Genomic DNA, 12,384 nt, shown 5'->3' with positions numbered 1-12,384 from the left:
ATGCCCTACGTACCCCCGCACTTGCGCGGCAAGCAGCAGGACGCTGCTTCCCCATCTGAGTCCTCTTCCACAGCTGCTCGTGCTCCTGAAGGCTCCTCTGGCTTTCCTCGTTCCGGTAGTTATGGAACTCGTCTAGACAATGTTTCGTATGGCGGAAGGGGAGAGGGAGGATTTTCGCGTCAGGGCTCGTCCGGACTTCCCCGCAGTGGAAGCACGCAAAATTTCGGTGATGCTAGCAGAGGATACCATCGCAGTGGACCAGCTGTGGAGGCCGTGTTCGCCAACTGGCAACCTACAAGCCGTGTTCAGGCGTTGAGCGATGAGAATATTCAAGAAATTCGGCAGCGTCTCAAGGTCACAGTCGATGTTACCGAAGGCGAGCCCAAGGCAGCACCGCCAATTGAGTCGTTTCAGGAAATGGTGAGGGTTCCAGGAGCCGTCTCGGGGGCTTAAGCCGTAGCGGTTGTTTCCGGCGCCAGCAGATCAGCGCCAGACGGCTTGCAATCTATGCATTTTATGCGCCCTGGCGCTTTGGCAGCTTGTTGATGTCAAAATTCCGTGCATAGACGGCGGCATGGTCTGAAATTTGGCTTTCCGATGGCGCCTCGTTTGTGCCGCAACTCGCAGAATCTTCACCCTAACATTTTGGCGGACATTGCCCATCACAAGTACGAGACGCCCACGCCAATCCAGGCACAGGGCCTTCCGATCGCTCTGTCGGGACGCGACATTTTGGGCTGCGCTGAGACCGGAAGCGGCAAGACCGCATCCTTCTCAATCCCAATGATTCAGCACTGTCTTAATCAGCCTCCTCTGAGGCCGGGTGACGGGCCTATGGCGCTGGTGCTGGCACCAACCCGTGAGCTGGCGCAGCAAATTGAACGCGAGGTGCGCCCCACTTGCCACTGCACGCCGCCGCCACAGCTGCTGGGGAGTCTCTGCGAGTCTGGTGCCTGGCACAGGCTGCGGATGTTGAGGGGTTGCAGTGGGGACTCGGTTCCTAGGTTCACTCTGTCGAGATCTTGTCGAGTGGCAGTTAAGACTTGACCCTAAATGCTGTCAGCCTGCTACCGCGTTAATTATATCAGCTACCATGCATCTTTGCATGCGGCCTCATGGTATGCTTGGATCATGCGCTGGTCCTGCGCGTGCGACCTAGGTGCTAGCCCAGCCAGCCAGCCAGCGGCGTGGCCTGGTGGGGTGTGTCTAAGGCATGGAGGAAAGGGGCAGGGGTATGCGTGTATTTGGGTTTACATTGCCACGGCCACGACGCATGCGGCATGTCGTTACTGCTGGTGCACGGATGGCTGCACAGCGGCCCACACGCCACTGCTGATTACTGCACCTGCGACCTCCCGTTGTGTGGGTAAGGTCGGAGTGGACTCGAACTGCATCTGAGAATTTGGCCCATATCGATAAGGGGGACAGCACGGATCCATCTGTAGTGTGCACCGTCCCGGTGCCAGGTGACATTGGTACGGATCGATTTCTTTTGTCGGCGGGGAATTTGAATGTCATATGGTGCCGGCGTGACCGGCTGAATCCACACTACCCCCAGGCTAGAGGGAGGCGGATCCATATCATTATATACCCCCCCAACCACACACACACACAGGCACACACACACACGCAACCTGGATAGTTTTTTTACTGGGTGTGCAGTGACAGTGCAGTATGCATCCGTTTTCTTTGCTAGTGCTGCCCTTCTCACAGCTGCAGTGGACCCCTATGTCGCAATGGTGACCCATATCGCCAATTGTAGGCCCCCCGTGCCGGCTCCCATTTCGCCGGGCCCTCTCAGCGTGCTCGGGCCCATGCGCGCCCCGTTTGCCTCGTCCTTACTTCCTTCCCCCCCTTGCGGTACCCATGGTGGTGCATGGCGCTCTTGATAGGTCCGTGCCTTCAGCCGCAGCAGCAGCCGCAATGTGCGCACGTCAATTGTGGTGGGTGGCGTGCCCATGCAAGAGCAGCGCCACGACTTGCGCAACGGAGTGGAGGTGGTAGTGGCTACACCCGGCCGCTTCATCGACCTCCTACAGCAGTCCTACACCAATCTCAGCAGGGTATCGTACGTCGTACTCGACGAGGCGGACCGCATGTTGGATATGGGTTTCGAGCCGCAGGTGCGACACCGGGGCGGGGTTTCTAATTTATGAGTTGGGTTAGGTTAGGAAAGACCGATACCGGGGCCGGGGGCTTGAGGGTGGCTGGGTGTGCGTGCGAGTGCTGTAGTGTTGCGTTGGGGGGGTTGAGCGGTTCGCGGCGGTGATGGTCCGGCGAACTAAATTATTTGGTATCGCGTGCAGCGGGGGGATTGGCCAGACCGCGGTCATTCTGGTGGGATGATGCCTAATGCGATGGCACCGAGTAGTAGGGACGCAAAGGCAAGTAGGTAAAGTACGGGCGGGTGAAGCGCGCCCCCTCAATCCTGAGGGGTCGCCGGCGTACGCGGCAGATGCACCTGGGAGCTGATTACATGGACCAGCCATTTCCTGCTTGTCACTTGCATGTACAGTTGCACGGCTAGCCGGCATCTGTCGACAACGTTGTTAGCATTTGCATGCTCCTGGTGCTGCCCATTGACGGGGCCCCGTGATGCTTCCCCCGTGGTGCGACAAGCATAATGCAGTAGCAGGGTTTACTTTCGACACCTGCGAAATGCATGTCGTGCAGCCAAGAGATCACCAGTTACAATGTCCCAATGCCGCCCCCCTATGGGTTACTCAAGCGGCATGGCGACCCCGAGCCCCACAACCTCTCATCGGGGTCTTTCCAACCCCTAGGGTTAGCGGTCCTTGTTCGGGACTCGGTGCCTTCTTATAAACGAGCCCACTGCACCAGCTGCCGTCATGCACTGCAGCGAGCAGGTGAAAGGCGGCGTGCAGGCCATGCAGGCACCTCACGCACGCGGCTGTATATCCTCTTCCGTGAAAGGACAGGACGACAGGGCGATGTCACCCCCCTATGTCACCTACCTTCATCCCGCGCCAGCCAACGCTTGCTGTCCCTTGGCCTTCCGTCGCCTCATCCTATCCCATCCATCTCCACGTTCCTGTTACAGATTAAGGAGGTGATGAACAACCTGCCGCCCCGTCACCAAACGTTGCTTTTCAGCGCGACCATGCCCAAGGTGCGATGGTTGGGGTGCGGGCTGGGGTGCATGAAGCGCTACATCACCGTCGCAGCGCAGGCAGAAACCCACGTGTGGAATGCGCTAAGTCTGTCTCGATGTTCAACCTGTATCACCTGGGAATACACGGGGTTGCGGGTACGGGGCTCTCAAGAGCTCTTGTCCTGGAGCCCCAACTCCCCCACTACGACACCATCCGTCTGCTGCCGGTTGCGGCTGGACAATGACGCAACGCCTAGCAGTTAATGCCTGCCAGGGGCAGCAGTTCAGGACCAGCGCACTCAAAAGCAGTCGGGGGCAGCGTTTGCGCACCAAAAAGCCATGCTATACCGTTGCGTTGGTGCTGAAGGGTCAGGGCAAAGAAGTCCAGAGGCGGGTGCTGCTCAGCGGATGGGCTCATCGCTGGGGCTCCTATTCACGAGGGAGGGTTGCCGCGCCCATCCGTGTGTTGGGGTTCTTAGCGCTGGAGGAGTGGAAGAAGGGAAAGGTGGTGCGTCCGGTCCTGGAAATGTGGTAACCAGGGCGCTAGGAAAGTTACGGGGCGGGGGTAGGTGGGGGCCGCAGCGGCCCTTCCTCCAAAGCGTCGTCTCATACGTAGCACGGGCATGCAGCTTCAGTCGCACGCCAACACACGTACCTAACTGAAAGCGGTTGTGAGGGCACAAGGTGGGGCAGGCCTGCGCCCGTAGAGTACTATCCTAGTCCTCCGGTCCTAATCCTAATTCCCCGCTCATGGTGACCCCCCATGTCCCCCACTGGCCCACCTGGACGCGCAGGAGATTGAGGAGCTGGCCCGTGCCTACCTGAATAAGCCGGTGACGGTCAAGGTGAGGCCGGTCTTAGCTGTAACGATGGGCGCTGCGGGTTGGTGTCAGGTCCAGGGTATATGACGGTGGGCGGGTGATGAGAGGGCGCGGTGGGGCTAGGACTGCTGTCCCAGACGGTGAAGCCCGCGCGCCTGTGCCTCACCCACCTCCATGCAGTTCTTAGTTTCCACATCCGTGTGGAAGCTCTAGGCTTTATACAGTTGTACCCTGACCATCTTCCATCGTCACCACCAGCATCAGCTTTTTCCACCTCCACCCTCCGCTTGCCCCCTCCACTCCGCTCCTCCAGATCGGCGCCGTGTCCACTCCCACCGCCAATGTGGCCCAGCGGCTGGAGCACGCACCCGAGGGACAGAAGCTGGACATCCTGGTGGCGCTCATCTCTTCAGAGGTGGGATTCAGAGGTGGGAGGGAGGGATGGGTGTAGGGGACCCTGAAGGGAGGAGCATCGCTGGCAGGGGCAGTCCAGGCAAGATGTGGCCCCCAACCATGTTGTAATCTTCGGGGGAGGTGTAGGGAAGGTAGTAATACGACTGGGTTAGACTGGGTTGGGGAAGCCGGCAGCCATACGCGCCCCGCCCCGCCCTGCTTGGTGTGCATAGCGCATCAACCTGCAGGATACATCCCCGCCCCGAAATTCCCCTCTTGCGATGCACTCTCATGCCATTCCAGATGCGCAGCCCCCGGCGGCTTCATTTAGCAACCAAATGGCAGGGGCCAGAACTGCCCTTACCTGGCGCATATGCGGTTCTGCTGCGTCCCTTTCTTGCGCCGCGCTGTCGGGGGGGGGAAGCCGAGCCTGGTTGTTGGGCTCACCTATGCATCCATTTGCTGCATGTTATGGCCTAGGCTCTAGGTGCGGCTCAATTGCAGCAGCAGTTTAGTCAGTTTCCTGCATCAGACCCCAGTGCGCAAACCAAGCTAACAACGTGAAACATGCAGTACAACGGTCGCTCCCCTATTCGCCGTGTTCCGCTCTCTGCTGTGCGGGCTGCGCGCACGCGCATCCCCGCGTTCGTTTCCGCCGACAGGTTGCTGCCGAGGCCTCGGGTGGGCCCCCCATGCCGCTGACTATTGTGTTCGTTGAGCGCAAGAACCGGTGTGATGAGGTGGCCGCGGCGCTGCAGGAGGATGGCATCCCGGCCAATGCACTGCATGGAGGGCTGGGGCAGGTGCGTGGCGTGGCGGGTGGTGGGCCGCAACCCTATGCGCGTAACTATCACGTATGATGAGCACAAGACCCTGGAAGACCTTGTCCTGGAAAGTGGGTGCCTGGGGCAGGTTCACAACACTCGAGGTCACAGGCGAATCTCTCCCTGGGGCCACATGTAGACGTGTCCTGCTGTACACCGAGAAGTGCCCGTGGCGGTCCCATCATCCTTTTGTCTGTCACCCCAAACCTCTGTTATCCAAGGAGGAAACCATGCACGTGGATACATTTGCCTGCATCCAGTCCCTGACTGCCACCCAACTTCGCTTGGGCGTGTGTCCACCCGTCTGTACGTCCGTCCGTGTCTGCCTGCCAACCGCTTTTCTGTACAGTTTGAGCGCGAGGCCGCGCTTCGCGACTTTGCAAAGGGTCACATCAAGGTGCTGGTGGCGACCGATTTGGCCTCCCGTGGACTGGACGTCAAGGGCATTGGCCACGTGATTAACATGGATCTGCCGAAGACCTTTGAGGACTATGTGCACCGAATTGGTGAGACGGAGGCTGGGGCGGACGGGTGAGACACGTAGGGAGGTGCATTTAGGCGGTTGGGAGGGAGGCGGGGAGCGAGGTGATAGGAGTGAGGGGTTGCCAGCACGGCCGACGCAGGTATCCCTTGTAGCAGCTGTGTCCTTCAAGATTGCGTTTTGGATACTGTCACGCGCGCGAGCCTTGCCCGGGACGTTTGTCTTACTTCCCTGACCTTCTCCCTCCTCTCATATCCTCCCTGTACTTCCACTGTAGGCCGCACGGGGCGTGCGGGAACCAAGGGCCGAGCTACCTCATTGTGGAACGACCGAGACAGCTTCCTGGTGGCGCAGATTAAGCAGGTAGGGACATCCTAAGACGACAGCTAACCGATTTGTTTTCATTTTCCTCTCCGCCCCGCTTGTCGCGGTTTGAGACATGCCCAGTTCTGGTGTGTTTGAGGCGATTACATAACCCCCTTCCGCCTGTTGTTTCACAATCCCGCACCTTTCCCGCAAGGCCTTGGCCGAGCTGGAGAAGGGCAACGGCTTTGCCTTCGCCACTGGCAAGGAGGCTCGCAAGGAGGAGCGGCAACTGGCCCGGGAGTTCAAGTGGGTCGGGATTGAGGAGGGCAAGGAGGGCCGAGGGAGGGGTCCAAAGCGCAGGCGTCGGCGACTTGGGGGTTGGGAGATTAAGCAAATACATGTTACCAACGATGCCAGGTCTGGACGCCGCATCATCAAAACGCGGCGACGTCGCGATTCGTCCCCCTTTCACTCCCGCTCTGCTGCACCCGAATGCAGGTCCCAGCTTAAGATGACGAGCCAGGGTATGCTCCAAACTGGCGCCGGGGCAGTCAAGGTGGATGACAAGTACGCGCACATGGCCACGGCGGCTCCGGCGGCGGCCGGTTCGGGGGTGGCGGATGCGGCGTGGGACGATTAAGAGGTGAACCAGCGGCAGCGCCGGCGACGGCAATGCAGCCCTAGCAGGCAAGCGATGGATTTATCCTCGCGAGGGGTTCGGGCTTGCAAGGCAAAGCAAAAGGAAAAGGGAGGAACCCACTAACGAGTCGGCAACTGCGGCAGGGCAGCGGCAAGGGGCACAACGCCGAACTCGTCAGTGGACGACTCAGTGCTTTCTCGGAGCTGAACAAAGCGAGGACCAGGACCAGGCAGGGCGGACGCGATTGGGGAGGCGGTTGACGAGAGCGGGATAGTTTTTTTTTGGGGGACCGCGCACGGCGCCATGAGAGGTCTATCCAGGCGCATCTTTTGGCCCCACCTCCGGATGGCGCTCAAATGAAGATGGGCAACTCACAAGAGGTGTGTGTGTGCTGTTGCGCTAAGAAACTGACTATCGAGGGGACGACGCAATGCAGTTTCCCTTGGTTTTTTATGATGCAGCAGAGCGGACAGATAGAAGTAGGCACATGCGCGTGTGTGGGGAAGAATGCTGTGGGATGACGCCCGTCCCTGCTGTGGGGGATTGAGAGAGAGGGCTAGTTCGGATGAAGACATTGGACCAGGACGAGACTCGCCGCTGGGGACGCTGGGACATGGAGCGGATGGGGTTGACCCGCACGCTTTCGGGGCAGCGCGGGGGCAGCAGATGTTGTCCTGGCTAGGTCGGCAGGCTTGAAGCTGGGGCGCAGCATCGGGGTAGGGGGTTGGGGACGCAAGAAAAGGAATGAGCACCGGACATGCGTGTACGTGTTTATATGCAAACCTTTGTGTCGCTTGCAGCGGTCCGGCTCCGTGCCGTGGCAACTTGGGGACAGAGAGCTCCCTTCGCCCCCGGCGTTCCAGGCTCGTGTTTTTGTATTTTGCGATATGACCTTATAAACCTGACATGATTTCTTTTAGTAATCGCGGGCTTTATAATTGCGCGTGTTTACAATTTGCTGTTTTTTGGGGGAGTGTAACTCATGATGCTGTTTTGTCGGCATTGCTTAGATTGTGGCCATCGAACCGTTTTTTCAGTGGAAGGATATTGGCGGAGGGAACTTGTTTGATCGTCTATGTGACCACTCTGCGAGGCTCTAGCTGTGTCAAATGGATGATGGGCAGGTGGCATGGCGCAGGTTGGGCATGTTTTAGTCCTGTTCGGGAAGTCGCTGACAGCATTCCGGAGCCGAATAGGCCTCGACAGCAGCTCCTTGCCGGTGTGCGGGAGTACAGTCCCCGTATCTGGTGGGGACGCGCAGGGCCTTTCATTCGATGCTGACGATGGTGTCGGCAATCCTGTCCGATTGTGTTGGCTGAGGGAGTGGGACCAAGAAAGCAGAGGGCCCGAGAAAACGGCGTTGTTCCGGGGACGCGATGACTCGGTGGGATAGAGAAGGGTGAAGAGTGTTGCCGGACACAGCCTGATAAAAAAGATCAATTCGCTTCGATGCGAAGGAAATGAGCGGTGCAGACGTTCACGCATCCTTTTGCAGCAGCCGCACAAACAGGCACGTTACCAGATATGCTGCATCAGGACAAAGGGCCTCACCGGCCTACAGCGACTCACGTAGACGCAGCCGGGGGAATCGACCAGACATCGGGTGTCCGTACCTGTGTCAGGCAGCAGGCGTGGCCCTGCAACATCATGCCGTCCCTTTCACACGCCTGGCCTGGCCCGGCCCGCCTGTACTCCTTCCCATGCAACCCACAGCCTGTCACTCCACCGGGCCCATTGAATCCTCCTCGTCCTCCGGTCCGGCCCCTCTGCCCCGTACGATTTCATCCCGAAGACACCCATGACATCCACCAGCGGCCATGTGCCCAACCCCGGACCAGGGGACCGCCCATGGCACACATAGGTAACCGCCATCCGGCTCACGACAGTTCGAAACCCGCTCCCGAGGTGATGGAGTACAGCAGCTTGGCCTTGAGGGTGGAGGCTCGCCGGTAGTTGGGCAGCTTGAGCATGTTATAGCAGGTGGAAGCGGAGGGCAGGCGGTCCACGTCGCGGCCCCCCAGGGCGGCGAACAGTCCAGCCTCGCACTCCACCTGGAAGGGCGAGGACCGGGTGGGGTTGGGGGCAGAGCCGGGCCGGAGGCGGGGCACCGGCGTGTCAGCAATAGCAGCCATTTCCGTACGGGCGATGCGGAAGAGGCGAAGGCCGTACAGTGGTCGAGGCAGGGCGTTGTTGGATACAGTCCCAGAGCGCAAACTCCAGAGCAACATTGCACTCCCCGAGGATCTCTCCAAAAGGGGCGGGGCCATGCAGCCACCCCAGTTTAGGAGACGCACACAGGCAGGTGGATGGAAGGGGGGGACAGGAACCGGTTTTTCCCGGAACCGCCGTCCTCCCACCCTCATCCAATAAGCAGCACGGGGCCCCACGCCCCTCCCATTCCCCCTCTGATCCCCCCCCCTCCCATCATCCCCTCCCCCAACTCCCGCCAATCACTCCCACCTTGTGGACAGTCAGCGGCGGCTGCAAGTAGCGGAAGCCCCCCAGCGGGGGTCGGCTGCAGCTGGTCACAAAGCGCAGCAGCGCCGACTGCTGGTTGGGGGTGAGCTCCGCCACCACCCGCCAAAACAACTTGACGGTGGTGGAGTCCGGGCTGTAGCCGCCGCTGTAGCGGGTCCACCGCCGCATGTCCGCTACGTCTAGAGGGGCCGCGCCGCCGCCCCCCCCTGGACCATCCGCCGCCGCCCCGGATAGAAGCTGATTGAACTCCCGAGGGTTGAAGAGGCGCAGAGAGGCCTGAGGGGGTGGGGGGTGGCGGGTGGCGGGTAATCGAAGGGGACCCAAGAAGCAGCAAAAGGGTTCAACTGCTAACGATGAAAACACCAACTGCTGCGAAAGGCCAACGGATTTAGGCAACTGACCAAGAATATCCCCGAAAAGGGGGAGGAGGTATGGAGGGAGAGGAAGGGGCCCCTCAAGGACTAGAGGCTATATGGCTTGGCTGTCTTCAACCGCCCGACCTCCTGCCCCCGCAGTTTCACGAAATCTCATGGAACGTTTACACAGCTGCGTCATTGCTTTGAACTCCAGTCACAGTTTGCGTCTTTGGACGTTGGAAGTTGTGTTTCCCCTCTTGACTTTTGCTGGCCCCCACATGTTTCCCCATGGCTGCCCACCGACGGATATCCTAACTGACTGCGCCGCTGGGAGACAGCTGCCGTGTACTGCGCAGTACAGCCCTGTGATGTGATACGACATGGCAGGCCGCACGTACCTGCGGTATGAGGCTGAGCAGTCCCCTTGTGAATGCGGCGGTGGGTGCCCCCAACTTGCCGTTGAGATGCCAGTCCGCCAGTAGATGGCAGTACAACAGCCGGGACTCGTTGCTAGGGGGGGATGAGGGGAGGGGGACGAGGGGAAATCGGGGGTACTAAGTAAACTTCCGTTCCTCCATTTCCCTCCCCGCCCTCCTGCACCCCCTGACGGACCCCGCCCTGCAATGGACCCTTCCCCCCACTCCAGTCCTTATCTCCGGCCCTCCCTCCCCCAACCCCCCCAACCCCCTCCCCTCTCTCTCTCCCTCTTACGTCACGGGCATGTCCCCCCGGCCAGTCAGCAGCTCGTGATGAGCCGGACAGCCCAGGTAGTCCGTGTCCGCGCTGAAGGTCAAACCCAGGTCGGCCACGTCACCCTCGTAACGCTTCACCTGGCAGTGTGTAGAGAGAGGGAAACGGGGTGGGCCGGGTTCGGTGATTGGAAACACACCGGGGGGTGGTCCGCGTGCGTGCGGTGTGCTTGAGAGGTTGTCTGTTGGACCTCTGACCGTGCTTTACGCGGGTGCCCGTGCCCGTGTGTGTGCGTGTATGAAGGGAGGGGGAGGGTCAGGGAAGGAGATATATCGGTAACTGGGACGTGGTATTATGGTTGGGTGTGATGCAGGATAGGCGGATGGGAGGGACGAGAGGTGTTGGTAGGGGTGTTGGGGGAACGGGCTGGAAAAGCGCTCCTCATTCCTACCCCCCCCTCCCTTACCAGCCGCTGCCCACCCAACACGGGGGCCCCGCTAACCCCTCCTCCTCACTTGCCCGCCAAGGTACGACCTGAAGAGCGCGGGGAGGAGCTCACTGCCCCCTCTACCCCCCGTCCCCACCCGGGCCCCACCATGAGCAGGTTCTTGTGCAGCTCCGGGTCCAGGGAGGCCAAGTCGTCAAACAGGGGCTGACGACCCTAAGAGGGCGGGGGAGGGAGGGAGAGGGGGGAGAGGAGGGGGAAGAGGGGGGAGAGGCGAGGGGAGAGAGGGGGGGAGGTAGCGGGGAGAGGGGGGGAGAGGAGTAAGCGGGGGGACATACCGGAGGTCTGACGGCAGTTAACAACTGGTGGTTAGGTGGTTAGGTGGGGGGGAGGGGGCGAGGGGGGAAGGGCCGTTAGACACATCAACACCACCATGAAAGTTCAACACACTGAGAGCCCCACACGCGATGCACTCCTCGGGGCCTCCAACATCTTCCCAACATCTGCATGCCCGTACATACACCCCCACCACCACGAACACTACCACGACTACCACCCACCTGCAACCTGGAGATGAAGAAGTGAGCCAGAGGCACCGGCAACAGAATGCCCTCATACAGCGCCTTGCCAAACATAAGGCCTGGAAAGACAGGGAACGGGAGCATTACGGGAGCAACGGGATTCAAATTTCCGAGACCGGAGGTCCACGTGAAAACCCACTCAGCAGCTCGCAGTAGCTGCAGCAGTAGTAGTAGCAGCAGTAGTAGGTAGCAGCAGCAGCAGCAGCAGCGGCAGTTCGGAACCTGCTGCTGTCCCCGAACATCACCAACACTTGTGTCTTCGGTCGCCGCCGTCCCACTCTCCCCCACCCACCCATGAACTCAAGCAGCGCCAGGCCGCCATCGAGTCTCTCAGCCGCCGGGTTCGGGTAGATGAGGCCGTCGGGTGTCGAGGTAAACAAACCGTAGTTTGCGTCCAGGCCTTGGGGGAGTTGTGGGGGAAAAGAATGGAGTGATCATTGCAATTTGGGATGTTTGCCGGGCCAGATCCAAACCAGTGTAGTCTTGTACGGTGTCGTACCTGCAGATACCACCCTCTCCAGAAGCTCCTTCTGGAGGCCCCCGAAGTCCAGTCCCGCCTCACTCCACGAGGCAAAGGGGGGAGCGGTGGGGAGGAGGGGGGGGAGGGGGGATTTATATTCAAATGAAACAAAAAACACAATTGCCGACACGCCCAAAACACCAACCACCATAGTCCAGACACGGGGTTTAGGGGCGCCGAACATTGCCGCTGCGCGAAAAGATGCGGAAAGGTGTGCAGACGCGGCAGCGGCGGCGGGTGGACGCACTTGGGAGTGGTTTGGATTTGGGTCCTGCACTACGGGGCAGGGTCTTAAAGGGAAGGCGAGGGAGCATGCGGGGGGACCATACACTGGCCTGACGCCTATATAGGATCGACGTAACCTGCCGTACAGTCCAACAGGTGTCGTACATTTACCACTTCTGGTCTGGTGTGACACCACGGCAATTAGCAGCTTAAGGGTTTAATTGGTGGACCTTGATTCGCACCACGCTGGATTGGTGGGGCGATTGCTGAGCCGTCTGTATCTCTGGCGGATGTTCGGGTGACTGGATGAGGAAGGATTCAGATGGCAGGATTCAAAACCGCCTTGGACTTTCAGTTCGTATGGTGTAGCACATTGTGATGAAGGTGTATAGTGCTCTATGGTGTTCGATCATAGACCAGAATTCAAATGTATGCGAATGGGCCAGAGCCACACACTCTGTAACACCATCACTGCACTTCTGCTGTCCCGCCCCAGCCCCCGGCCCCCCCGG

General features: G+C 59.9%; 2 protein-coding genes across 2 annotated transcripts in view; one reads left to right on the top strand and one right to left on the bottom strand.

Moving 5' to 3' along the window:
- VOLCADRAFT_69703 (uncharacterized protein) lies at positions 1–6,577 on the top strand (the record flags this gene model as incomplete). Its single annotated transcript, XM_002958603.1, has 11 exons — positions 1–420; positions 628–888; positions 1,893–2,123; positions 3,062–3,130; positions 3,907–3,957; positions 4,247–4,348; positions 4,989–5,129; positions 5,500–5,656; positions 5,909–5,994; positions 6,152–6,247; positions 6,443–6,577. The coding sequence occupies 11 exons, from the start codon at positions 1–3 to the stop codon at positions 6,575–6,577; spliced, it is 1,749 nt and encodes a 582-aa protein (XP_002958649.1).
- A 678-nt stretch (positions 6,578–7,255) lies between these two features.
- Positions 7,256–12,384, bottom strand: part of VOLCADRAFT_99935 (uncharacterized protein) — a gene marked incomplete at both ends in the record, with an annotated part of 14,164 nt that continues 9,035 nt past the window's right edge. Inside the window, 12 exons of the mRNA XM_002958580.1 lie at positions 7,256–7,275; positions 8,147–8,190; positions 8,459–8,628; positions 9,038–9,331; positions 9,712–9,774; positions 9,810–9,921; positions 10,123–10,241; positions 10,697–10,762; positions 10,885–10,908; positions 11,107–11,186; positions 11,420–11,527; positions 11,627–11,688. Of these exons, the coding sequence (XP_002958626.1) occupies positions 7,256–7,275; positions 8,147–8,190; positions 8,459–8,628; positions 9,038–9,331; positions 9,712–9,774; positions 9,810–9,921; positions 10,123–10,241; positions 10,697–10,762; positions 10,885–10,908; positions 11,107–11,186; positions 11,420–11,527; positions 11,627–11,688 (1,162 nt within the window). The remainder of the gene's footprint in view (positions 7,276–8,146; positions 8,191–8,458; positions 8,629–9,037; positions 9,332–9,711; positions 9,775–9,809; positions 9,922–10,122; positions 10,242–10,696; positions 10,763–10,884; positions 10,909–11,106; positions 11,187–11,419; positions 11,528–11,626; positions 11,689–12,384) is intronic.

The sequence above is a fragment of the Volvox carteri genome (genome assembly GCF_000143455.1).
Source record: "Volvox carteri f. nagariensis unplaced genomic scaffold VOLCAscaffold_99, whole genome shotgun sequence".
NCBI classification, from domain to species: Eukaryota; Viridiplantae; Chlorophyta; class Chlorophyceae; order Chlamydomonadales; family Volvocaceae; genus Volvox; species Volvox carteri.
Note: the sequence above shows the minus strand (reverse complement) of the source record. Positions and strands in the feature narration are given on the sequence as shown.